The 27,994-nt window shown below is 38.2% G+C and overlaps 1 protein-coding gene across 8 annotated transcripts; it reads left to right on the forward strand.

The window, feature by feature from the left end:
* The first annotated feature begins 866 nt into the window (after window positions 1-866).
* STEAP2 (STEAP2 metalloreductase) lies at window positions 867-27,988 on the forward strand. 8 transcript variants are annotated; one of them, XM_032642858.1, is made up of 7 exons: window positions 1,084-1,287; window positions 10,898-11,022; window positions 11,261-11,785; window positions 14,239-14,766; window positions 17,651-17,815; window positions 19,782-19,929; window positions 27,678-27,988. In XM_032642858.1, the coding sequence occupies exons 3-7, from the start codon at window positions 11,294-11,296 to the stop codon at window positions 27,779-27,781; spliced, it is 1,437 nt and encodes a 478-aa protein (XP_032498749.1). In that variant the 5' UTR covers window positions 1,084-1,287; window positions 10,898-11,022; window positions 11,261-11,293; the 3' UTR covers window positions 27,782-27,988. The 8 variants fall into 8 exon arrangements, with proteins under 8 accessions (XP_032498746.1, XP_032498749.1, XP_032498750.1 ...); XM_032642859.1 differs by lacking the exon at window positions 27,678-27,988 and adding an exon at window positions 26,004-26,198; XM_032642860.1 differs by lacking the exon at window positions 27,678-27,988 and adding an exon at window positions 25,265-25,895.
* The last annotated feature ends 6 nt before the right edge of the window (window positions 27,989-27,994 follow it).

Consider the following 27,994-nt stretch of genomic DNA (forward strand, 5'->3'; position numbering starts at 1 on the left):
TAAATTTGCTGAAATGGGGATTCACTAATGCATGCAAACAAGTTCCCCAAATTTGAGAATCTTCAGTGAACTGATTTTATATTTGAGAATAAAAATCTCTTGCTTCTGCTTACATCTTCAGCACAAAAAATAAAGGATACCTGACTATTTGGCAATCTGCAGGGAGAAAATCTACATACTCCCCAAACCAAAGGTGGCCTTACAGCTCAGGAATCCTCTGAACACTCAAGTCCATTGCGGCCCTGGCAGTTAAATGTCTTTCTCAGGAACCCAGGTATCCTGACCGCCAGGCCTAACCGTCTTTCCTCCAACACCAAAGCTCGAGCGCCACCAGCTAGAGTAAAGGTCAAAGCTAACAAACTACTATGCAGCCCGCCGGCTTCTCCTATCCCAGGGAGTTTTTAAATGTGGTTCACGAAAGGGCATTTCTGAACATTTTACTCCAAGGACGCAGTCCATCCAAAAGATGATTTGGGTGGGTAGAGGTGAGGGAAAGAACACGTACAGGATAAAAAGCGCAGTTTCTTGGAGACTTGTCACGAACTGAGTGGGGAAGGGGGTGGGAGTGTAATAAAAAGCAAAGTCTAGAGTGGAAAGGCGACCACACAGCACTCACGCAGTGGAGGAGAAAAGTGGGCTCAACTGTTCTAGAGAGGCTTCAAAAGGAACCCTGGGAGAGCCCTGCAGGGAGGCGCAGGCCAAGGGCGGATACGCGGCAGCTCCCAGAAGGTTTGGGGGTGGGTGGAGGCGGGGAGCGCGAAGCTGGAGCTGTGCCGCCCAGACTCCCCGCCCCTCTGCTGGCCCTCTCGGCGCTCCGCGCTGCAGCGCTCTCCCCACGCCTGCCCCGCCCCCGCTCCGAGCTCTCCGACTCCTCCCCGGCTCCTCGGCACTCCCACCTCGCCCGCTAGGCCCTCCACTCGGCGTCCCGGGGCCAGCTCCGCGCTCTGCGCCCTCACTGAGCGCAGCCCCTAGCGGCGCGTCCTGCGAGGCCGGGCTCCGCGCACCGCCCTTCCTCCCGCCCTCTCTCCCTCACTGCGCAGCCCCTAGCGGCCGTCCTGCAGGCCCTCCCGCCACCGCCCTCCTCCCTCCCCGGTCCTGCGCGATCCAGCTTGGGGAGGCGGGGAAGCTGCCCGAGCGTGACCGCCGCGGCAGCCAGTGTGCAGCCGTGGGCCGGAGGCGCGGTTCCTAGGCCTTAGAGCGCGGCGAGGCCCCTGGAGAGTCGGCGCTGCTCGCGGAGAGCTGCGAGGCCCGCCCCTACGCGGCGCGGAGGGCGCGGAGGGCGCGGAGGTGAGCTGGCTGGGGAGAGCTCTAGACGCGGTGGCGAGGGCGGAGTTGGGGGGCCAGATGCGGTCGGCGCCAAGCACTGCATCCCTCCTCCCCTGGATTCCGCGCCGTCTGCGGCGTCCGCCTGAGCTGCTGGGGTCCTGGATTGCCTGGTACCTAGAGGCGGGGAGTGGGAAGGGTGTCTGTTCCACGGATCCCGCCCCCTACTTCCCCGAGCTCCCAGAAAGTCCTGAGGTTGGTTGGGCCCAGGAGAAAGGAGGCCAGGAGAGACATTGTCCCAGGTTGGATGTGCCCCAAAGGGAGAGGACGGGCAGGTTACCTTAGCCTCCCTGATAGTCTCCTTACCACTTTGGGTTCATGCGGGGCATTTCATTGAAGATCGGGCAGCGCTGCTTTTCAAAATCTAAGTATTTCTAGTAGTCATTTTGTTTATTACCCAGTGATGTGACCGTGGTGTGTTTCGGCCATTATGTGTTAGAAAGTAATTGGCCTCTTCTTTGAGTGTCCTAAATTATCAGAACCCCGTATTCAGCCACAGCCAAAACTTGTTCAAAATTATGCCCCCAAAATCTTGCTCTTAAAATACAGCAGGGAGATAAAGAGAATTTTTGTCGAGAGATTTCCATTTATTATCTTCCCCACCCCTTGGAGAAGGATTGATGTCAGTTTTTACTCCTCAGGCCGTACATTTTTTAGATGGAAAAACTTATTCCAAGCCATGGTTAATTATCACTCATTGCTGTGGGTGAAAGTGCAAGTAGAATTCGAACTCCTGCCCCACCGCCACCCTCTTGACTTTGATTGGATTCTAGTCCTGTTAACAGCCCTGATGCTGGGAACCTTTTTAGTTCTCTCCAAACCAGTACCCCATCACACCCCATACACTTTTTTCACCTTTATTATTTCCTCGTCGTGTTGTTCTCCATTTATTTTTTTCTTTCTTTATTTTAAGGCTGTGTGTTTTTTTTTTTTAACTCTACAGCTCTCTCTTGTTTCAAAGCTTAAAAGCTGTCTACAGAAGAAAAACACCCGTCCTAGAGATTTTGCAGCATATTTAGAAACATAACTGGAATGGCTGCAGTTTCTTTCTCTTAGCTTGTCAGTCATTGGGGGGGTGGAGGGGTAAGGGAATGAGACAGTATTAATAATGATGAATTGAGCTAATTGTGCAGAAAGGAAATGAAAAACTGTATCCAGGTCACTTTTTATTGTACTAGTGACATGGAAAATAGACTTGAAGTGAATGAGCGTAATTATATTTTAATACTGCAGTTTCAATAAAGGGCATTCAGGGCATCAGGAGATGCATTTATTCTGTCTGTGCTCAGCCAGTAACCATGACATTGACTTAACCATGACATTGACATATCACCCGCTTTCGGCCCACAAGCCTTCATCAGCAAAATGAGGGATCTTATCTAGAGACCTATTACAGCTCTTCTGGTCCTGACATTTTTGGATGCATTTGACAACAAAGAATATTTATTGCATTCTTATGTATATACTATGTGCCAGGCACTGTGGAGGCAACGATGGACAAGACAAACATGGTTCTGCCCTCAAGGAGCTTATTTTCTGGTGGGGGAAATAGTAATGAGTAAAGAACAGTTACATAAGAAAGGAAACCTAACAGGGGCTCAAAACAGAACAAAACTGGAGTGAATCATTGTATTGAAGAGACATGATAGGATGTGCAGTGTTCACAGGATAGGAAAGTGATTGGTCTTTTCTACTTCAAGAAAAGGATGCTGTGGCTGGACCATAGGGAATAACAGTCATACAGGATGACATTGCAGAGTTGTGCTGGGGGACTTTCCTGGCGGTCCAGTGGTTAAGACTCCGTGCTCCCAATGCACGGGGCCCGGCTTCGATCCCTGGTCAGGGAACTAGATCCCGCATGCATGCCACAACTAAAGAGTCCGCAAGCCGCAACTAAAAAGATCCCATTTGCTGCAACGAAGATCTCCTGTGCCCCAACTAAGACCTGGTGCAGCCTAAATAAATAGATAATAAATAAAATATTTTTTAAAAGGAGTTGTGCTAAGACTAGCTAGTTCATTCAGAGTCTTCAGGTCAGGTTCATTTAGGTCAAGAAGGTGACTGCAGTTCAAAATGCAACAGGGAGCCACTGATTTTTAAGGAGGTGAAAGACATCATATATAAAAGCTAGCAATTACCATTATCTAGCTATAATTCTTGGAAACAAAAGAATTTTAGTGTTGGGAAGGAATGCAGAGTCAAGTACAACTTCTTTGTTTTCCATTTAACAAAGGAAACTAAGACTCAGAAAACAAGGTGATTTCAGAAGCCTGGGCCTATTCTTTCTCCTCGACACCACATAAACAAAACTTTCTATAAATGTCATAGTCTTTTCAATTATCTAGTCTGTATTACCTGTGAATAAGATCAAAACAAAAGGTACAGAAACTCTAGCGCCTTGCTAGTCCAAATGTGGCCCATGAACTAGGACCATGGGTATCACCTGGGGGCTTGGGAAAACTGCACACTCTCAAGCCCCCCCCCCAGACCTAGAGAATTAGAATGTGCATTGTAGCAAGATCCCTAGATGATCATACCCACATTAAAGCTTGATAGTCGGTCCACCTGGAAATTCTCGTCTGCTCAGGTCAGCAGAACCTCTGATGCCTGGAGAACTGAGGAGAGGAGCCCCTCGTCAAGTGGAAAGAAGAGACACCCTCACTGGAACATTCTGAATTTTGAATGTTATGAGCTAACAGGAACAAAGTATGCTGTGTGGTGGGATGACACATTTTAAGGAATGGCACTGCCCTTTCCAAAAAATGAAGAGAGGAAATTGCAAAATAGTGAGTGGACCTTCTGAGATAGCTCGGAGCCTGCGTGAGAAAGGGGAAAGGGCTGCATGCATATTCTATAGCTTCCAGCATTCAAGGGCAGCTGTTAGTCTCTTGCTAGGGTTATTTTCCATTATTACAAACAACAGTGTGATAAGGAGTGTAACTGAGGATCAAAAAGCCACATCTGTTATCTCCAAATACCAAAATAAGTATGAGGTTGAATCCTAACGCTTTTAGTAGAGTTGTTTTTGATCTTGGCTGCATATTAAAACACCTGAGGATCTCTTAAAAAATCCTGATACCCAGGCTGAACTCCAGACCAATTAAATAAAAATCTGGGTGGAGGGGCGGTGGTGACTAGGTATCAGTATGTGGTAAAGCTCCTCAGGTCACTCCAGGGTGCAGCTGGAGCTGAGAACCGCTGCTTTAGAAGGTCATTCTCTGTTGTGGGAAGAGGCGGCTCTGAGACTGAGGCTCTGCCTCTCCACTTAACCCAAGCAGTGAGTGGGACCTTCTGGTACTCCCATAGCATCCAGCACAGTCAGCAAAATTGAAGTCACAATCTGCTGTGTGTATAAAAGCCAGTGAGGCTTTCAGGACATTGTGGGAAGTAGGATTTTTTTTTAAAGAGGCGTATACTCTCGGCAGGTTTTATTAAAATTTGAGTAATAACAGTTACTGCTAGTGGGAATATTCTAAAATTGGATTGTGGAGATGGTTACATAACTGTAAATACTGAAAATCATTAATTTATACATTTAAAATGGGTAAATTTCATGATATGTATATTTCACCTCAATAAAACTTATTTTTTAGTTGTTATATATGCTTCAATATTCATAATTTAATCATGTTGCTTGGATGGCCAGGAAGCCACTGCCTGTTTTGTATCATTGGAGTGTTAACATCTAGCTGCATGCCTGGTGGATAGGGCTCAGTAAGACATTGGATGGGGGAATGGTTGGGGATGGATGGATGAGTATCATTATGACCTTTGGTTGTGGACTGATTTCTAAATTGATGTCAATCATCAGAGACCCCTAAAGTTCATAGCACCCAGTGGGCATTGGTGCCATTGGTAAACTGTTTATGGTATGGTATTGAAATTAGGGAAAGGGGTTTTTGTAGAGGCTAGAATAGCAGGCCCATCATAGAAGATTATTTGTTTATGAATAAGTTACTGCAATGTAGAAAAACTTGTATTTGCTAGTCAATAAATATAGGTGTCCTTATCTCAGAGTACCATCTGCAACAAGGTTATAAGATGGGGAAATTATTTCAGCCATTATGAGACCTGCTACTCCCAGCTTCATTTTAGACATACCCCCTGGTCATGTTAAATTGCAGTGCTATGAAAGCCCAGGCATGCACAGGAGACATGGCTGTGCTTGATGTAGCAGGCTATATATACTATGAAGTGGATGGAAAGACGTGTATAGCTTCTTCTCTGGCCTAAACACAGAAGAAAAGTGGGTTGGTGGGGAGGTCTTGGGATGTTGTTGCTTTAATTTATTGAAGAAGATACTAAAATTTTTTATTAACTGAAGTCCTTGAGTAATACATTTTAAAAATTGAATTTCTAGACTAACCTAAATTTAACCAGAACGCTTTTTTGTTGAAAATCTTCCTACCGTGAACTAGACTGCTTTCTTACCCTAGCAATTGCAACATGATAAACATATAAAGTTTTGTTTTGATGACTTAGGACCTAGAAACATCATAAAATCATACCCATATAAGCGTATATATTGAATACATACTAAGCCTAGGAAATATCTTGGAAGTTACTTGTAATTTTGAATATCTCATTAAAATTCTGGTTATTTGAAAAGTCTGGAAGGCTTGGAGTTAGTCAAACTTTTGCTTTAATGCTATTTTCTGAAAATCTTTTGGTTCTATAAAACATTAACACAAAAAGACACTCAGATCCAAGTATGAAATATTAATGAATCATTTGTGATTACCATAGTTTATAAACAGAATTTCAAAGAATAGATCTGCATAGTTTTAATAAAATTACTATTTTGTAATTTTTGGAAAATGATTTTTAAATGAGGATGCATACAGATTACGCAAAAGTTTCAGCTGAGGGAAAGAATTTAATAGTCTGACTTAAGTGGATTTTTTTTTTTTTTTATAACTTTTTTTTCCCCCAAATGTATTTATTTATTTATTTATTTGTGGCTGTGTTGGGTCTTCGTTTCTGTGCGAGGGCTTTCTCTAGTTGTGGCAAGCGGGGGTCACTCTTCATCGCGGTGCGCGGGCCTCTCACTATCGCGGCCTCTGTTGTTGCGGAGCACAGGCTCCAGATGCTCAGGCTCAGTAATTGTGGCTCACGGGCACAGTTGCTCCGCGGCATGTGGGATCTTCCCAGACCAGGGCTCGAACCCCTGTCCCCTGCATTGGCAGGCAGATTCTCAACCACTGCGCCACCAGGGAAGCCCTTAAGTGGATTTTAATATTCAAATAGCAAATAGTGATTGGACTGCATTATATTAGGACAGTTATTCTCAAACTTTAATGTGCATCAGAATCACCTGGGTGCTTTTTATGATGCAGATTGCTGGGCTTCACTCCCAGGGTTTCTGATTTAGGAGGTCTCCGGCAGGTCCTAAGAATTTACATTTCTAACAAGTTCCCAGGTGATTCTGATGCCGCTGGTTCAGGGACCATGCGTTAAGAAATTCTAAGTTTTCAAGCAGAATTGCAGCTTTGCTTCTGGCATTGTCTAAAGGACTTAAGAATTTCTTCCAAAAAACAAAAACCTAAAAAAAAAACCCCACCTCTTCCCTCAAAGAAATACTTTATTGTTATAAACAGATGGGTTTTATATGTTTATTTAAATGCTGAGAATGTAGGGAATATCTTTTTGCAACCCAAAGATCATGATGGTAAGAATCACAATTTAGTCACAGAAAATTAGATTGGGATATTTGATATTTCATGTGAGGATTAAGCAGACATCTCTAGCATCAGGGAGTTTGTTCCAAGGTGCTTTTCTCCCCTCCCCAGAAATGTTTTCTCTCCAACAGGTTTAAGGTGTACTTTATATAAAGAGTTTCCTAATGTCAGACCAGTAAAATAAAAAGGAGAGGGAGAGGATCTATATAGGACTGCCAACTCAAACAGCTGTTATCACTATCCTTTTATGAATAAAGGACATTTTGACCAGTAGTTAAGAGATACTCTCAGAGTAAAGGACAATTTCTTAAATTGAAAAATTTTATGAAAAACTCCCTATTGTATCCATATACTTCTTAATTGCTGTCGACCAGTGGTAGCTTCATATTTGGGAACCAGTGCCCTAGCACTTTTAAAGTAAGGTCACAGAAAGCCAAATTTAATTTTGGATCCTTATGGTTTTAAGCTAGAATGAGCCTGTAGTGTACTGTCATGAACCTGGTTTGAAGACATTCTGTGTAATTTAGGGATTATTTCCCAAGTACAATTCATAAATATATAGAATGACTTGAGGTAAGGGAACACCACGTGATATTTTTCTCTCCCTGATTTTCTAGAATAACTATGCTCTGGTCATACAGTCTAGTTCTTAATTATATGCTGATATGAGGATTTTTTTCCTGCTTTTTATTCCAAGTACATACTGTCTCTTCCTAACTGGAATGTAAACTCCTTAAGTGTACGCACCATGCGTCTCTTCTTTATCTCTTATGTGCAAAGCACACGGTGGCCTGGATAAATTCACGCTGGATCACAGCAGAGTAGATCTGCCTTTAGATTATAGTTACATCACTCCTTGTCAGTGGAAATGTACAATGTAAGATGCTTATTACTCTTATTTTGTAAATAGGTAAACCTTTTTCAGCTATTGACATAATTCACTTCTTATAACCCCATTTTTTATGGATATCATGATTGTAAACTTCAACTCAGCTGTTAATCAAGTGATCCAAAATGATGGCTTAGCAAATTGTAAAGTGATTGATGAGGTTTTGCTCCAGTGTCTCAGCCCACATAGTTTGTGGAGATGCATTGCTTTTAAGTCTGTGTACAGATGGGTTCCACAGGATACGGACATACTTCTCGGCTCTTATTCCTTTCCCTCTTGAAGCAGTACACACCTTCACAGTGTTTGCAGAGCCCCCAAAAGAAAATGAGTTGCTATCTGGGGGTTCTCCAAGAGATACCCATCAACCAATCATGTTTTGTTTTGTAGTATTAATAAATTTAGGTCTTTGGTTGGTTTTGATCTAATAATTGGATTTATTGTTGATTGATTGATTTGATTGATTGATTGGTAGCTAGAATTCCTAACCTTATAACTTTGGATTTACCTAAAACTATCCTAAGCTTGAACTATTTAGAGTTAGTATTTCTTTTGGAGAATAAAGTTAATGGGTTACATTTGGTGATCTAGACAGTTTTAAGATTCCCCATACAATGTTTGCACTGCAATATTAGAATGAGCAGAGGTCAAAAGACTCGTCTTTGAAGACTTGTGTTAACTACCAACTGTACTGTCTTTGATAAATTGCTAAGGTTCTCTAAGCCTCTGTTTCCTCATCTTTAAGATGGGCATAATATGTACTTCACAGCCATCTGAGAATTAAATAAGGTAATATATGTGAAAAGATTGTGAACTATGAAATAGCACACAAGCACATGGTATTATTATATGCTTTCAGCAATACACAAATAATCCACCTCTCCGATCGTTAAAGGTTGGTTTTTGTTTTTTCCTCTCATGAATGCTTTTACATTCCTTAACACTTTGATGGAAAGAGTCTGATTTTTTAGGCCAACTTCTATTTGTAGGCACTGTCATACTATTAAAGGGTTCAGTTAGAACTTGCCATTAGAAATACAATGTGAATAAGGCCCAGACATGTTAGGACAGAGTCACTTATTAATATGTATAAAATACAGGGTATAATGAGGTACCCAGAGATGACATTATTAGGCCCTAATGTATTTTAACCTATTCACATTCTGATGTGCAGAAGGGGGTTGAACTTGCTTTGTAAAATAAGCAGATAAGTGATACTGTTTTGTTTTTGTTTTTCATTTGAAAAGGTCTTGATCATCATGATTCTTATATTTAAAGGTTTTGAAATTCTTACGTGTGGGGAGATGCTACAGTCTCTACTCAGAAGAACTTGGGACTGGGATATAGGAAACTTGGTTTCTGGTGTGTGAGTCTAGTTAACTCTTTTTACCCTTAGATAATGTATACGACTAGGGGTAGGTTGGTCAGTTCACCTTGAATTGTTTAATGAAATGAGCATTGATTTAATTACTTCTGATTCCTTTAACTGCTCCTGATTCTCCAAGTGGCCAACAATATCTCCAAGATGTTGACAGTTTTGTACTAACCTGGTGCCTCTGACCCCCGCCTGCCTTTCAGGGTGTATGGGGTCACTCCAAGGGACAAGAAATAATTATCACCCCTTATGTCTTGAAAAGTATGAAATGAAACATGTAATAGATTAAAAAATAGTGAGTTTTCTCCTTTCCCAAGATCCAAGTTAGACATTAAGATGAGTAGGTAATGCTAAGGAGCAACGACATCACCAGAGAAGGAGAATACACTAATATGAACACAACCATCACTCTTCCACCTTGCCCCCGACCCCATATCTTCCTTAAATTCCTTACATGCACCCAGATGACACATACCTTAGCTAGACTGCCTGGGTTCTAATCCTGGTTCCTCTAGTTTCTCTCTTGTGACCTTGTACAAATTATCTTCTGCATGTGTCAGTTTCCTCATCTGCAAAATGGGCATGACAGTATTAGTACCTATCTCATCGGGTAGTTGTGGGGATTCACTCAGTTAATTTGTAAAGCACACAGCTGGCACATAGTGTATGCTATATGAGTATTAGGTAATATTATTATTATCTTTTTAAAGATTAATTTACTGATGTATTTGGAGTCATTGAACATGCTCCAGTTCTAGGGTAAAAAGTTGGATTTTCCTTGCTCCAGTAATTTCAAATTTCATTTAGTAAAAACCCAAAAAAATGTTTTTTAAAACATTCCACCTATTCCTGTAAAATCCATTAAGTTCTCTGAAGTGATCCACATCTGCTGTTAGCATAAAGGAAATGGTGCATTGCGGATAAAATGGAAGAGTATTTTTTATCCAGACCCAGCAGTGACACTGATTCATGGTGATCTGATTGGTGTGCTCGAGCAAGTTACAACAAATATGAGCCTATAAGGTGTTAGTCACTCAGAAAACAATTTGACAGATTTTTCCAGCAAAAATAACTGCATCATGTTGTATGTAATCAATGGGGGAAAAAAAAAAAAAAACGGGAAGAAAAAGATTTCAAAAGTACTGTGTACTTTAAGACCATCAACACATTATTAACCCCCTTTACACAGGGAAGCTATCTTTCTCTATGATAAGTTAATAGGACATAGGGTGAATGATAGAAGTCTATTGTATTTAATTAATTCTTTGTTGTATTTTGATGCCTACTTTTCTGAAAATATTATTTAAGCGCAAGGTTTCGTTCTTTAGTAGCTGATTTAGCTTACTCTCATTTAGTAATAAAGTCCCTCACTAGCTACTGAGGTAGACCCCATCACAAATGACTGTAGACAGTTTGGGGTTATAAATAAGTTCTTGGTTTTTATTATTGTTTTTCTGTTTTCTGTTGTCTTGTGAGCTATGATGAACTGTCATAGTCCTTCTCTACCTTTAGTGGCATTTCTGACTTGCTGCCTCTGGTCTGCTGAGCAACTGGATAATCACACTTGTTAGAACTGTGTTTTTTAAAAAGTTCTCCCTTGCTGAAAACTTCAGTCTCTTTCCTTTTGCACTCTAGAGCCTTGCTGTTCAAAGAGGGGCCCGTAGACCAGCAACATTGGCATCACCTTATTAGAAATGCAGAATCTTGGGCCTCACTCCAGACCTACTGAATCAGAATCTGCATTATAACACGATTCGCAGGTAATTTAAGTGCGCATTAAAATTTGAGAAGCTCCACTTTAGCGCATCAACTTTGTGACAGGTCATTTTTCTATTTCGAGATCCATTTTTAGCTTACAAATTGTGTCTTGAGGTTCGAGGTTACATAGCTTGCCAAACTATTTTACCTCTAGAAACAAGGGATGTTGTTATAACGTCTAGGCGTGTATTCATGTTTGTTAATAGGTAATTGATGAGCATTTTATTTTCTCTCCCCTAGGATATCCCTGGTGATCTTAGAAGAGTCCGTATCATGGAATCGATCTCTATGATGGGAAGCCCCAAGAGCCTTAGCGAAACGTTTTTGCCTAATGGCATAAATGGTATCAAAGATGCAAGGAAGGTCACTGTAGGTATAATTGGAAGTGGGGATTTTGCTAAATCCCTGACCATTCGACTTATTAGATGTGGCTATCATGTGGTCATAGGAAGCAGAAATCCTAAGTTTGCTTCTGAATTTTTTCCTCATGTAGTAGATGTTACTCACCATGAAGATGCTCTAATAAAAACAAATATAATATTTGTTGCTATACATAGAGAACATTACACCTCCCTGTGGGACCTGAGACATCTGCTTGTGGGTAAAATCCTGATTGATGTGAGCAATAACATGAGGATAAACCAATACCCAGAATCCAATGCAGAATATTTGGCTTCATTATTCCCGGACTCCTTGATTGTGAAAGGATTTAATGTTATCTCAGCTTGGGCACTTCAGTTAGGACCAAAGGATGCCAGCCGACAAGTATGTATTTTTAACTTTTATTCTTAGTTAGATGGTATTTTGTACTGAAATAGTTAAAACAAATATCATATATTTCAAAACTGAATTTTGACACTCTCCAATGATCATCATTTTGAAAACTGTGTATGAGCTCCTGAAGATTTGTGTCCTGACCTTGTAAGGGCACATTTCTATTCCCAAAATGATGTGAAAAGCTGAGAAAATAACTGGAACATTCCTATCATAATCAGCTAATTCAAGAAAAAGGCAAGGTTGGCAGTTGAATAATGGGCCATCTCCTTGCTTCCTCAAATATTAAAACAATCTCAATCATGTCTTTTTTTTTTCCCTCTCTCCCTCCCACCCATCCTTCCATCCTCCCTTCTTCCTTCCTTGAAGCTATTTGGTAAACAGTATCCCATCTCTGAGCGAAATGCTATGTAGTATGATCCTGAAGAAGAATGCTTTAGAAGTACCTTTTATTTTATGTAGATTATTCATAGAATTTTAAATAGTCCAGTTTGTTTTATTTTAAGGGTAGATTTCAATCTGCCTGGGGAAGGTAGAAGCAGATTGGATTTCTCAGGTTCTCCTTTAATCTGTGAGTTCTGTTTAGTTCAGTTTGAGAATAAAGCAGATGGGGAGCTCCATCAATGCTTTTGTGGAATGGGAGCTTTTATAAGTAAACACATAAAATAGTGCACCTTAAAAATCTTTCAAAAGTGTGGTTATGCATTATAATGAAGCATGATGATAAAATACTTTATTTTTGTCCATAAAGACCGTTGATTAGATGTCTTAGAAAATAAATTCAAGTATTACATCACTGTATGCTGCATATCAGAGTCATGATAACCATTCATTTTCAAGTGTTTAATTTGGAAGAATGTATACTTTCTTACTTTCCTAGAGAGTATTTCTGAATCCTTTTTTTCTTTTGCATATCAGCCAAGGTTTGGCAATGGATACAAATCTAGCAAATTAGAGATAAACCTGAATTTAATCCTTTGCCCATATTTGTGATAATTTGAATTATTCAACAAAAGAAATTGTAGAACAAGAGATTAAGTTCAATGTGAGCTACAGAAAGAGTTTCATTTGTATTTTGTAGTCCTTGTGGCTTTATGAATGTTTGATTTATTCTTTTAGGTTTATTATAAAATTTTATAATTTGTAGTTTTTTTTCCCAGTGAAGTAAAAACAGTTTAATCCACCATTGTCACACTTGTAATAAATTTGAGAATGCTTTTCCTTACTTCTTTGGTATATATTTCTCCACCTTCCCTGCTCCATTTTAGAAGTTCATGAACATTTGTATAATAGTATAGACTTTGTCATTTATATGGTTAACGTTAGATAAAATTAAAAATCCTAAGAGCTCTACATTCTCACCATTATGTAACTAGGTTTAGTAGGCAAGCATTTCAGTGTGGTCTGTTTCAGAGCCTTTATATAAACATCCTCAGGGATACATTTAGGAATTTGTTTTCCCTGAACATAGCTCAGAGATTTTATAGCAAAATTTTTCTAACTCTAATCCTGGCTCACTCCAGCCAGGAACTTGTGAACTTGGTGTTCAACAAATATTTGTGAATTCTCAACTACATTACAATATCTAAGAGGTTTTGGTAGTTTGAAAGCCCACCCTCACCCGCACTGATCACAATCCCATCTTAGAGTTCCTATAGAGGTAACAGCTCTTAGAAAATGGCAGTTACTTTACTGTTTAAGTTAACTAAGCCTATTAATGCTATTTTTTCCCCATTTTAAATTATCCTCATTTAAAGATGAAAGAATTTCATAATTCTGACCAATGAAATAATATACCTGAGATTATCCATGGTTTTGGTGAATTGGTTTCTAAGCCAAAAGTTAAATTTTATAAATAGTGTAGCATCATGATATCATTTAGAGGTTTTAATTACAAATTCAACCATTCAGAATCCATGCTTATCTTTTCCCTTGCTGAATAGCCATAAAGGGCAATGCTTGAAATCACTCTACTCGGCAGAATCACTACAGTCCTAGAACTAAGTACTGTCCACCAAAGCCTGGAAAGCCAGCCCCACCGGGTTCCCTGCAGGAGTGAGAGAGCTGGACGGGGGAGGGGCATGGCCTGCAGCTCAAACTCCACCTAGACTGTTGGAGGGAAGACCTTACCTTGTCTGCTCAGAACCTGGTGATCCAGAAACCTTTCTCTCTTCCCGCCTCCCTTCCCCTGAGGACTTCTATTCCCAGGTTCAAGCTAGATTTTTCTGCATTTTCTTTTCATGTCATTGATGGTAGCAAGGACTTTGTTGTTTTTATAATACTATTTTAACCTATAAATAGATTAATAAATGCTTTATCTCCTTAATTTTTTTGCATCATGCAGGGTCATCATAAGTGATGCTCTGTGGATTAAATGGAACGTGTGATTGTTACCATTTTTATAAGCAATAATAGTAATGATGAGTCTTCTGTTTTTTCCATAGGTTTATATATGCAGCAACAATATTCAAGCTCGACAACAGGTTATTGAACTTGCCCGTCAGTTGAATTTCATTCCCGTTGACTTGGGATCATTATCATCAGCCAGGGAGATTGAAAATTTACCCCTGCGACTATTTACTCTCTGGAGAGGGCCAGTGGTGGTAGCCATAAGCCTGGCCACGTTTTTCTTTCTGTATTCTTTTGTCAGAGATGTGATTTATCCATATATTAGAAACCAGCAGAGTGACTTTTACAAGATTCCTATTGAAATTGTGAATAAAACCTTGCCCATAGTTGCCATTACTTTGCTGTCCCTGGTGTACCTAGCAGGTCTCCTGGCAGCTGCTCATCAGCTTTATTATGGCACCAAGTATAGGAGATTTCCACCTTGGTTGGAGACCTGGTTACAGTGTAGAAAACAGCTAGGATTACTAAGCTTTTTCTTCGCTTCAGTCCATGTTGCCTACAGCCTCTGCTTACCAGTGAGAAGGTCAGAAAGATACTTGTTTCTCAACATGGCTTATCAGCAGGTATGGGACGTGCTTGATATTTATCTGATGCTAGTAAAATACGTGATTATTAGAATTTGTAAAACGTGAGATTTAAAACAGTGTAAAATAAAACTTTACATATCTTGTAATAGAAATTTTGGTATATTTAGGGAAGAGAAAGAATTGTTCTTTAAACAATGTTCTGCACAAGAATTATGCGGCTAATTCAGAATCATTTAGAATAAAAGCTGCTACTATCCCTTTCTTTGCAGAAAGGGCTGGGTTTTGTTTTCTTTTTTTAATGTTACAATTGCAGTGATTACTTTCAGCATCAGTTAATTATTTTATAATTGTCTATGTTCCATGAAATAATAAGGCAGTTCTCAGTAAACATACACAATAAAATTAGAACTAGTGAAAATATAAAACAGAATAGGAAGTCAAGATCAGGAGACACACAAGGTTTTTGTTATCATAAAGCAGGAAAGATACTGCTTCCTCAGGTGAACCTTTTCTAGCACTTAGCTCTTCAAGAAAATCTCTGGGAGAGCTTCATAGAAGGGGCTTGATGATGGAATAGACTATGATTTTCCTCAATAATTTCCATTCAGCAAATGTAAGGGGTTTCACTGAAGCTCTTTGATGTAGCACTTCTCAGTGAAAGCAGAGGACCGTGTGTGTACTAAACAAATGTGTAAGAGCTTTTGCATTTTATAAGAAACCAAGGCATCATGGTCCAAGTATGTAGCATCCAGTACTTACACTTGTTTCAACAATAAAACCTAAAATAGTTTGAAAAAATTACTAGATTGATGTTCTTTAAGCCATTCTCTCTAAAAATAACCACTTAAATGAATACTAAGGCTTTGATATCTACTCCACCCGCTTCCTCACCTCTTTCAAGTCTTCAGTTTGTTGACACAAATAATCAATAAACAATCAATAATAAGAATAGAAGAGAGTTTTATTTGTGCCAAACTGAAGACAACCTCTCAGTAGCTCTGAGGGGACTATTCTGAAGAGGCAGGGAAGGAGCCAGTGTGTATATGAATTTTTTGGTTAGGAAATAAGTGTAGTCGAACATACATCTTTGATAAAGAATTACTGCTAATCACAAAGAACAGATATCTCAAGTTAATGATTTTAGTGCTTTTCTATATATGGGAAGATGCAAGAATCTGGGGTCATTGAAATTCTTCCTAAGATATGCATCTTAATGACCTAGGGGCCAATATTTCAAAGCACAGAAAGCCTCATCCTGTTTTTTTTCCTCCTGAATTCCCCTCAGGGCCCGCTGTCAACTGACAGTGGGTTGTGACTGAACCCTTTGTATAACTTGATGATGGGCAACATTCTTCTCTTTAATGGTAAAGCTGATATACAATGTATGTTTGACAGGCCATAAGACAGGCTGTTCTAATTAGCATAAAGTTCAAGCCAAATCGTGTATAAGCCAGAATGACTTCCCTATACCTCAATATGTGAAAATTTCTTCCATGAAGTTCTTACCTCCTCAGCGAGGCCTTCGTTTGGACACCAATTTACATTCTACCACCTGCTTCTGACTCAACCCTGGTACTCTCAGCCCCTCTTACTCTACCTGCTCTTCTTTCTCTTTGTTCAATAGTATTTACCACCTTCTAAGATACTTTGTGTTCTTTGTTTATTTACTGTTCTCTGCCTTCTCTCATCATAATGTAAGTTCACAAGAGGAGGGATCTTTGTTTCGTTCACTGATATATGCCTAATGCCTGGAACTGTGCCTGACACATTGTAGACACTCAAAAAACATACTCATGGAACAAAGGGATGAATTGGGAGGGCTTGTAGATAGATTCAGGTTGGAACCTCCAGGTATACTGGAGTATGCTGTTATTCTGTATTGTTGTATAGACACCAAATGAGAAAATAAGAGCCTTTATCCACAGAGAAGCTCTGTGGCTCTTTTCAGGATGTTGGTATGATTGCTTCAGGGAACTAATGGCTAAGAAATAGCTTTTCTCTCTCTCTTTTTTTTTTTTCATTTCAACTATGTTTGGTTACCTGGAATTGGACAAAAAGTTAAGCTGGTGTCAAGTTAGAATGTTTTCCATGAATAGATTACTTAAACCGAAGCTTTAACCCAAGGAATCCAAGCCTTGATTTATACTCTAATTATATTGTTTGCATGTAAATAGACAATTCTAAAAGTAGCCCCTGTGCAGAATACAACATATTCAGAATTAAACTCTGGCTTGATTATATGTGCATTATCAATGTAAGGGAAAGTACTGAATGAGGCAACTGGACAGTTGGAAAGTATATTAATGAGGCCATTCAAGTGGGTAAGTATTTGCACTCCTTAGGGCTTTATCCTGAGGGAAATCTCAGCTTCCTGGGGAAAAGAAGGTAAGAAGAGGTAAATCAACATATAAATAATCTTCAAGTAAGAAAGGAAGGCACAGACATAGTTTAGAAATTCCCTGCCTGGATTCTAAATTGAACTAAGGCCAGAGTGTACCCAAAATATTCAACCAAGTTTAAACTAACTTATAAAAGCGCCAGAAAACAGTCTAACTGCCAGTACTTCTTTTGTGTCCCTCTGGAACCAACCACTCAGTATTTCATGGTCTTGGGACTCCAGAGTCCCTGTCACCATGATGTATTACAAATGTGGTGACACATTTACCCACGTTTCTCACATGTGGGTGAGGAAGGAGAGAATCTTAGCCCTCTTTTTGTTTAACTCTCCCTTCTCTTGCCCGCACACCTGGAACAATACCATCCAGTAATAGGTTCTCCATAACAGTTTGTTAAATTGAATTAGTGCAACTCAAATGTTCTATGTCAATATATGACATATTGTTAGGCCAAGAGTGAACTCTGTGCTGAATCAGTTAATATTCTACCAAACAAAGGAAATTCATGTTTGCTTTCTTGTTAGGTTCATGCAAATATTGAAAACTCTTGGAACGAGGAAGAAGTTTGGAGAGTTGAAATGTATATTTCCTTTGGTATAATGAGCCTTGGCTTACTTTCCCTCCTGGCGGTCACCTCCATCCCTTCAGTGAGCAATGCTTTAAACTGGAGGGAATTCAGTTTCATTCAGGTATGTGGGGTTTGTTTGGTGAGGGACTGAGTGGCATAGATTTTTAATTCCAGTTAAGTACAGTTGGATTTTAAATATGCTGCTAATAAAAGAGTGCCCCTGGGACTGCTGTTCATGCATCTAGCTCGTGGAATGTGTGTCTCTAGAGGCCAGCTTAGGACCATTCTGGTTTAGTAAGTGAAAGACCAGTACAGGACTTTACTAGAAAGCTTTGATAGTACTGCCTACTATGTTACAGATAAAGGTTATTTGAAAAAGAAAAAAAAAAAAAAGTGGGGGATGAATGAGCTTAGATCAAGTTTAATACCAAAGTCAATTTATTATTGGGTAAATGAATGAAGACTTACTTTATATTTTGAGTCATCTGAATCTGTCTAGAAAAGTCTCATTCATTGTAATTCAAGTGGAGAGAAGCTCACTTTGAATATTTTAAAGGAAATGTGTATACACATACAAACACAAGTGGTAGTTAATGGATTATGGCAAGCAACCAGCCTTATCATTCTTGTTAGTATATGTATTTGGTACATCAGTTGTATACATATGTATATGAGTGTCTACAAAGGGGTTTCAAGATAACATTGTGTTCTTTGACAAGTTAAACATTCACTTTCTCCAGTAATAGCTATTTAATACATTTGCATACTATAAAAATATATAACTCAAACTGAGACCCTACCTAAATTACCATAAAATCAGTATTAGTTGTATCCAAATGGTTTATAGCACATTATGTGGATGGGTGTCATTTGGTGGTACACTAAATTTTGTTTGTTTTTAGTTTTGTTTTTTGCCTCTTCGCTTGAGTTTTTTTTTAAGTGATCTAAAAATCTCATTCAAATTAAGGGCATATCCCTCGTCTAAATTCATTTTTCCTTTTTGAGGGAAATAAAATGTGAATATTTTCCCAACTGCTAGTTTAATCACACCTGAAAAGAAATAGAAGGCCCACTGATAAAAGGTGCTAGACGGGTGCAAAGTATCATAAATTTAGATGAGTAATTGCAAACAGAACAGTTTTCTGCGAGAGAGTTGATCCTTCCCCAGGGAAGTTAGAAGTTACATTATTATGCCGATGTAGTACTACATTTTATGTAACATAGACCATTTCTTAAATAAGCAATTAAACATAACGTAGGGAACCCAAAATGCTGAACTTTTTGATTTTAACCTGTGAACTGTTTAACAAAGTGCTCTTAATAATCTTATATAATATGGTTGATAAAGCCATTTGAAATGCTTTTTATGTTACATATTAATACTGTAAGATTTTTCATATTTATCTTCAACTAGTATGTATGTGTGTGTATACTTATGAGAATGCTCTTCAGCATTTAATTTTATTATATACGTGTGTATATATGTATGTATACATGTATTATATACACACATACACACATTTAAAAAAAATACACAACTGGTAGAAATGTGGATAACTTTTATAAAGGAGTTTTCCAGTTTTTATCAGTATCCTTAAGGAAAACCCAGATGTTTTGACCGGTAATCCCACTATTAGAAATCAATTCTAAGGAAATAAACCAAAATATAGAAAAGGGCTTAAAGTGATATTATAGTTGAGGAAAGTAGGAAACAGAGTAAATGATCAACAAAAAGGAATGGTTAGGTAAATTATAGCACATCCATTCAATAGAATATCATGCAGCATTAAAGTCATGTTTTCATATTTAATGACATGAGGCAAAGGTTCTGGATGTGATAAATAATCAGAATATTAGGCTATATGCAATACAGCCTTATTTGTGTAAAAAAAAGTGCATATAAATATATAAGAAATATATGAAAATACTAAAATTGTTTAATGCAGTAGAGAACAAAGAATAACTCAGTAATTTAAGATAAAATAGTGTTATCAAAATATAAACTTGGTATATCTGGATGGGTTAATTTATGAGTTTGAATAATTTGCTTCTTATTCTGTTTCTTTTTCTTCCTCCCCTATCTCAAGTCTACACTTGGCTATGTTGCTCTGCTCATAAGTACTTTCCATGTTTTAATTTATGGATGGAAACGAGCTTTTGAAGAAGAGTACTACAGATTTTATACACCACCAAACTTTGTTCTTGCTCTTGTTTTGCCCTCAATTGTAATTCTGGGTAAGATCATTTTACTCCTTCCATGTATAAGCCAAAAGCTAAAGAGAATTAAAAAAGGCTGGGAAAAGAGCCAATTTCTAGAAGAAGGTATTGGAGGAGCAGTTCCTCATCTCTCACCAGAGAGGGTTACAGTAATGTGATGATAAATGGTGCTCCCTGATGCCATATAAAGTTCTCCTCATGCCATTATTTTTATGACTTCCTTTATCTTCAGTTGCAAGTGCACTGTCAAACTGCTATGGGCTGATACCTCTTCAGTGAAATCTCAGCTGAATTAGTGGTAGAATTTTCTTCAAATTTATTTTCACTAATGTCACATTTTGCCAATATGAGGTTTTATTGTCAACTTATTGTTGAAATGTAGGTATGTTTTGTTTTGTTTTGTACAATCGTAAGGCTATTGTTATTTTAACAAACTTTATTCCATAATCAGGCAGAAATATTTGTAGTTAATAATATAGATACAACATAATGTTAAAAAACTTTGCACACCAGCAGAACTTTAAGGGTTTTTTTGGTTTTTTTTTTGTGGTACGCGGGCCTCTCACTGTTGTGGCCTCTCCTGTTACGGAGCACAGGCTCCGGACGCGCAGGCTCAGCGGCCATGGCTCACGGGCCCAGCCGCTCCGCGGCATGTGGGATCTTCCCAGACCGGGGCACGAATCCATGTCCCCTGCATCGGCAGGCAGACTCTCAACCACTGTGCCACCAGAGAAGCCCAGAACTTTAAGTTTTAATATAAATCAATAGATATATTTCTTTTCTGAAGCTTCAGTAAGGTTTTAATTATTATCTAGCTTAAGAAATAGAAATGCATAACCATGCATTATTTTTAAGAAAGGACACATTACATTAGCATCTAGGAAAGGGTGCATGGTTAAAATCCCTATATTTCTTTCATAAGATCGGGTTTGAAGAATGTAATCAATTGTATGAACCAATGTGATTTATAAACAAACACAAATTAAAGAGACAAACTGAACTTGAAATTATGTTTAAAATGCATTGGAAACATGAACTATATACTGATAATGTGTACCTCATGAAAGATTTTATTCTTTATCTTATTACGGAGCAGTTTTATTTGCATATTAATCTACTGATCAGGGAGAAGACAGTAACATCTGGCCTCCAAAACTGATCTTTCTCACCTAGTACCAATCTTGGGAATCTTATAATTGTTTCTAGTTAGAGGGAAAGTGTTATGTTTACACACAAGGAGTTGTCAGCTGATCTATGCTGTTGCACCTTAGCCAGTCATACTCCAAATGGTACAGGATTTTACTGACATTCATGGATGGATTATAACCTGCCAGGCACTGTTCTAAGCACTTTACTTGTATTTTCCCATTTAGTACTTACAACAACCCCATGACAGAGGTAGTTATTTTCCTCATTTTACATATAAGGATACTGGAGCATAGAAAAGTTAAGTAATTTGCCCAAGGTCATGCAGTTGAGTCCAGGCAGTCATATTTCAGAGGCTACAGTTTTAGCCGCTAGGCTGTATGGCCCCTGTCCCATCCCCATGCATACCAATCTAGATGCTTCCTCTTTGATATAAAGGCACTGACATTCTTTACAGTGCGTTGTGGGTGTCAAAAGATATATGAAAATAGTAAAATCTTAAATTTATCATTGCCTGTGGGATAATCCACACTTACCCTAGGAGAGGATCTTGCCTGGGACAGGACCCGGGAGATCCATGGCAGTCCATAGGCCTCCCTGTGCAGTGAGGGACTACAGCAGATAGGGCCACAGCAGTTTTAATGAATGGCCGAGGTCCTACAGAATCTTAAAAAGTCCCTGTAGAGTCGGTCATCTCTTTTTCTCTTCTTGAGAAGTCCTCCTGCCTGCTCAGCCACTAATTAGGGACCAGTTTGCAAGCATGAAGGATATTTATATGAGCAGTTAATTATAAATGTACTCTAGAGACATAGAATCATACAGATTATTCATGAAAGTTTTCAGTGCTGACATTCCACATTAAAATTGCATTTTGTTCATACTTTGGTTAGAAAGCCCTATGTTTTTTTTCCGTTTGCTCTTTCCTTATTAAAATAGAAAGTTGCAGACAGATACAATTATATGTATTCCTCTTCCTGAAATTATAACATTTTTAAACTTACCCAGTAAGGTTCTGCTGAATCCAGCTGCCAAAGATAAATGGACTTTTACTTAGTAGAGGCTACCTTTCCCACCAATGGCTCTTTCCCTAGTACCACATCATGTCAGTTTGGTAAACTACTCATAATTCTCTGATGTCCTCTTGCTGAATTTTAGTAGCTTGTACTTTTTACCTGAGCTTTTCTTTTTTCTTTGTTTTAATTATATTCTTTCCCTCTTGATAATCATTTACGTGTTAGTTCTCAGTAGGGATTCAGTTGGGTGATAACTTAAACACCTATAAACTGTATAGTGGACTAGTGAAATTAAGAGCATATTTTTAATATTTTCTTGTTCCTATAGTTCCACTCCCTTAAGCCCATACTTGCACCAGTTAACGTGAAAATACAATGAAATATTTTTAAAAGTTAGATGACTACTGAAGTATATTGTTGCATGTATATATTAATTAGCCAATAAGATAAATAAAATTATCACTATTACAGGTAAGTGGGGCCTTTGAAAATATGAAAAAACAAAGTTTATGAAAATGTATATAAGATGTAACAGTTGTTTGAAATGGTGATATCTCCTTTTCAGTACTATAAAGAGGAAATAATTTTGAAGTTTTAGAATAAATATAATATATTCATTATAATTCTAAGTGTTTAAAAGCTTTTCTAAAAATGCAAAAAAATATTGACTTTTAACTGCTTTACTTAAATGACTTTTAATTGCTTTTACTATTTCCTACCTGATTATTTTTCTTAATCATTATTTCTCATAATCATTCTTTAAAAATCATTACTCTGGCCTCAGAAGTAGGACTGAATTCTGCTCTTGCTAGATGTGAGAAAGTAGTGGGAACTTTAAAGTAGTGGGATTTTTTTGTTTCCTTAACTGTATTTTGAGAAGCGCCCCTGAGAAAATTATTATAAGAATGTAGAAAATATACCTAGTTTTAATCCTATGCAAAATAATTAAGTAATTTTTTTCCTAAGAGGAAATTAATCATTGACTGAATCATGCTACCTAGCTTTTGTGTGCAGATTCCATGTCTCCTCTATTAAGAATATTTTAAATCATGTTTAAATAAGAATATATTCATGCTAGCATATATTTTTCAAAGCATATATGGAAATTAGCCTAGACTGTCTACATGTAGAGATTTTTATTTAAATTTTAAAATATTTTAAAGTATGAATAAATTATATTTATAGGTATTTATCAGAGAGGAATATTTTGCGCTACATATGGGATTGGTTAATGAGCTCCAGTGTTAAACTACCTGATTAATTTCTTAAAATTAGTATAATCTTGGGTTGATTAAGGAATTTTACTTTTAAAATTAATTTGATAATAGTAACTCAATGTATATTAATCCTTACAGTCAAATTATGAAAATTATTTGTGTAAAAGGGCTTTTAAGAATATATCATATCCAATTTTTTTATTGTTTATCTCTTATGTAATATGTAAAAATCTTAATTCTTTTTAATTGCCTTTTGCCATTAAATTATTTCATAATAAATTCTGTACAGAGAGGTTTCCCCTCCAAAAAAGTTTTATTTGTGAAAGTTAAAGATTCTTATGTGATGTTTTAAATAAAGTACCATCAATGTAACTTATAAATATTTCTTTAGGAGTATTATGAACACTGAAACTGTGTCAGTCTATAAAATCTCTGTTTTGAAATAAGTATTTAAACAGCCTAAAATGTCGTGTTGAAATTATTTTGTAAATTCATGACTTAAAGCACACATAGCATAATAACCTGAGTCTAGTGTTAAGATTTATATTTGCGATGTGTTGTCATGAAAATGAGCTGCTCCACCCTCAGCTGTTCATAAGTCAGTAAAGCAAATTCTGATACATCTTCAGTATATGTAATTGCTCCAAATGAGGACACTGTAATAATTTTAGTGGAAACACAATTTGTTCATACCTTTGAACAGTGAATTTTATAGGGATGAATAGGTTCTTCAGTTTTTTTTAAGTGCAAGAAAACTATAAAGTGCTAATATTCAGAGATTCTGTCTATATGATACCAAAAAACATTTAGTTCAGCTTAACACATGTACACACAGTAGTCCCCCCCTTACCATAGTTTCATTTTATGTGATTTCAGTTACTCAGAATCAGCCATGGTCTGAAAATATTAAATGGAAAATTCCAAAAATAAACAATGAATAACTTTTAAATTGTGTGCCATTCTGAGTAGCTTGGTAAAATCTCGGGCATTCCTGCTCCATCCCACCCACCCGGGAGGTGAATTATCCCTCTGTTCAGTGTATCCTTTCCCTTAGTCACTTAGTAGCAGTCTTGGTTATCAGATCGACTGTTGTATCACAGTGCTTGTAACCCTTATTTTACCTAATAATCGTCGCAAAGTACAAGAGTAGTGATGCTAGCAATTCAGATATGCCAAAGAGAAGCTGTAAAGTGCTTCCTCGAAAAGGTGAAAGTTTTTGACTTAATAAGAAAAAAAATTGTATGCTGAGGTTGCTAAGATTTATGGTAAGAAAGATTCTTCTATCCATGAAATTATGAAGAAGGAAAAAGAAATTCAAGCTAGTTTTGCGTTGGACCTCATGCTGCAAAAGTTACAGCCACAGTGTGTGACAAGTGCTTAATTAAGATGGAAAAGGCATTAAATCTGTACAATAAGATATTTTGAGAGAGAGCGAGACCACATTCACATAACTTTTACTACAGTATATTGTTATAATTTTTCTATTTTATTATTAGTTATTGTTGTTAGTCTCTTACTGTGCCTAATTTATAAATTAAACTTTGTCACAGATATGTATGTATAGGAAAAAACATATGTATGTATATATAGGGTTTGGTACTATCTCTGGTTTCAGGCATCCACTGGGGGGTCTTGAAACATATCCCCTGTGGATAAGGGGGTTGCAGACTACTGTACTCAGATTTTTTTAACTTTCCAAATCATTGGATTAACAACATACAGTCATCCAAAATTAGGGCAGACTATTTGGATTCTCCTAATGGCTAGATGGGCTAAATTAAATTACCAATGCAGGTTCTTTCTTTATGATTTCCAAATTACCACCTCCAAGGAAGATTCTCTTAGGATTTTCTTTAAAGGTCTTTCATAGCTTTACAGATATCCAGCCTGAATGGGGACTGGAAGTTGTCTCAATGTCTAGTTACCCTACTTTAAAAGCTGTTGCCCATTACATTCCTCAACTGCACTTGCCATTAGGTGTTCCTGTGTGACTGAGTGTTGGCCAGCGAGATGTAGGGGTACAAATGAGTGACTTCTTGGAAGTCTCTTCAGAGAAAAGCAGCATGTGTTCCTTTATCTTATTCCTCCATCTTCCTGCCGAACTGTGATATAACAGGAGCCCTTGCAAACATCCAAGTAGACCAAGGCCTAAGGACGACATGTTAGAAACTGAAAAGATCTTGACTACTTCACTACTTCAACTGCCTTTTCCTGTATTTAAGCCATTGTAAATTTGGGTTTATTTTTATGAAATCAAAACTAATCCATTCCGGCCTTCAGTTCTTTATCACGATGCCGTTTAACACTGTTTGAATCAACTAGATTGCAATAATTCTTACCTTTAAACGTTTTTAAAGGATAATGTGCAATTCACATTAGAATTGATTTTCCATTGTTAATTAATTATACTCATTTTCCTGCCTTGACCTTTCATTAGGTATTTTATATCTGCTTGGAAAATACTGTCTTCTTTATAACTGTGTAATAGATATTTGCTAAAACTCTGTAATCTGTAAAATATCGTTATCAAATTTTATGCCATGTTTTTATATCATTCTCATAGATCTGCCTTATAAACATCTAAATAAAAAAGTACTGTTTAATGTGATTTAACTTCTTTTTTGAAATGTTATATATAAATGGATTTTTCTTTCTTACTGAATAATAATTCCAGTATTTGGTGGAAGCCATCTAATACTTTTCTGTTTCTTTTCAGAAGCATCCAGAAAGCAATTGCATGTAACAGTTTTGGGTTTGGGGAGAATTTTGTTTGTTTTTGCCAAAGTAGACATTTAGAAAAACATCCATCTAATGAGATGGTATTCTTAAAAGTATTTCATTTCACTAGCATTTATTAAGTATCTTTTGTTTTAATTAATTTATTTTATTTTAATTTTGGCTGTGTTGGGTCTTCATCGCTGTGTGCGGGCTTTCTCTGATTGCGGCGAGCGGGGGCTACTCTTTGTTGCAGTGTGCAGGCTTCTCATTGTGGTGGCTTCTTTTGTTGTGGAGCATGGGCTCTAGGCGCGCAGGCTTCAGTAGTTGTGGCACATGGGCTCAGTAGTTGTGGCTCGCAGGCTCTAAAGTGCAGGCTCAGTAGTTGTGGTGCCAGGCTTCGTTGCTCTGCAGCATGTGGGATCTTCCCAGACCAGGGCTGGAACCCGTGTCCCCTGCATTGGCAGGTGGATTCTTTTTTTTTTTTATAGATTTAATACATTTTATTTTATTTTATTTTTTTTACATCTTTATTGGAGTATAATTGCTTTACAATGGTGTGTTAGTTTCTGCTTTATAACAAAGTGAATCAATTATACATATACATATGTTCCCATATCTCTTCCCTCTTGCGTCTCCCTCCCTCCCACCCTCCCTATCCCACCCTCCCTATCCCACCCCTCTAGGTGGTCACAGAGCACCGAGGTGATCTCCCTGTGCTATGCAGCTGCTTCCCACTAGCTATCTATTTTACATTTGGCAGTGTATATATGTCCATGCCACTCTCTTGCTTTGTCACAGCTTACCCTTCCCCCTCCCCATATCCTCAAGTCCATTCTCTAGTAGGTCTGTGTCTTTATTCCTGTCTTACCCCTAGGTTCTTCATGACATTTTTTTAAATTCCATATACATGTGTTAGCATATGGTATTTGTCTTTCTCTTTCTGACTTACTTCACTCTGTATGACAGACTCTAGGTCCATCTACCTCATTACAAATAGCTCAAGTTTGTTTCTTTTTATGGCTGAGTAGTATTCCATTGTATATATGTGCCACATCTTCTTTATCCATTCATCCGATGATGGACACTTAGGTTGTTTCCATCTCCTGGCTATTGTACATAGAACTGCAATGAACATTTTGGTACATGACTCTTTTTGAATTATGGTTTTCTCAGGGTATATGCCCAGTAGTGGGATTGCTGGGTCATATGGTAGTTCTATTTTTAGTTTTTTAAGGAACCTCCATACTGTTCTCCATAGTGGCTGTACCAATTCACATTCCCACCAGCAGTGCAAGAGTGTTCCCTTTTCTCCACACCCTCTCCAGCATTTATTGTTTCTAGATTTTTTGATGATAGCCATTCTGGCAGGTGGATTCTTAACCACTGCGCCACCAGGGAAGCCCTATTAAGATCTTTAAACCAGGACTGAACACAATATTCAAGCTATATTCTGTAAGTTCCTGATAGCAGGAACTCTGTCTTACGACTATATTCCTAGTGTCTTGTGCAACATGGTCCTACCGACACTAACGAGATAGTTTAATGAATGTTGCCTCATTTTTACAGAAAATTATGTTATTTATCACCCCACATCCATGCAGCCATACCTGCATCCTCCTGCACATGCCCCTCCCCATCACTGTCTCAACTTCTTGCTTTTCTTCCTGGCCAGTGGCCTGGAGCTGCCCTGTGGTCCCAGAGTGGAGCCGCTGCTGTTGCTGCCACTGCCGCCACCATCACCCCTGCCACATTGCTGTACTGAGGAAAAGAAACTGACCTTTGTGCCTGAGCACAGGATCTGTGGAGGCTATGGCTCCCCCTGCAGCTGCCTGGAAGTGCGTGGGTGTTAATGTCCTGAGAGTAGGGTTCAGGTAAAATACAGGATACTCAATCAAATTTGAATTGCAGAGAAACAGCAAATAACATTTTTAGTATAATTCTGTTACAAATATTGCATGGGACTTTTTTTTCCCCCTCTAAATCTGGCAA

The sequence above is a fragment of the Phocoena sinus genome, chromosome 9, assembly GCF_008692025.1.
Source record: "Phocoena sinus isolate mPhoSin1 chromosome 9, mPhoSin1.pri, whole genome shotgun sequence".
In the NCBI taxonomy this organism is placed as follows: Eukaryota; Metazoa; Chordata; class Mammalia; order Artiodactyla; family Phocoenidae; genus Phocoena; species Phocoena sinus.

What these genes read in the sequence shown, in the direction of transcription:
- STEAP2 (XM_032642855.1), top strand. Translation starts at nt 11,294, where the DNA reads ATGGAATCGATCTCTATGATGGGAAGCCCCAAGAGCCTTAGCGAAACG. An exon ending in CAAAGGATGCCAGCCGACAA is followed by an intron (nt 11,786 to 14,238) that starts GTATGTATTTTT and finishes TTTTTTCCATAG; the next exon opens with GTTTATATATGCAGCAACAA. An exon ending in TCAACATGGCTTATCAGCAG is followed by an intron (nt 14,767 to 17,650) that starts GTATGGGACGTG and finishes CTTTCTTGTTAG; the next exon opens with GTTCATGCAAATATTGAAAA.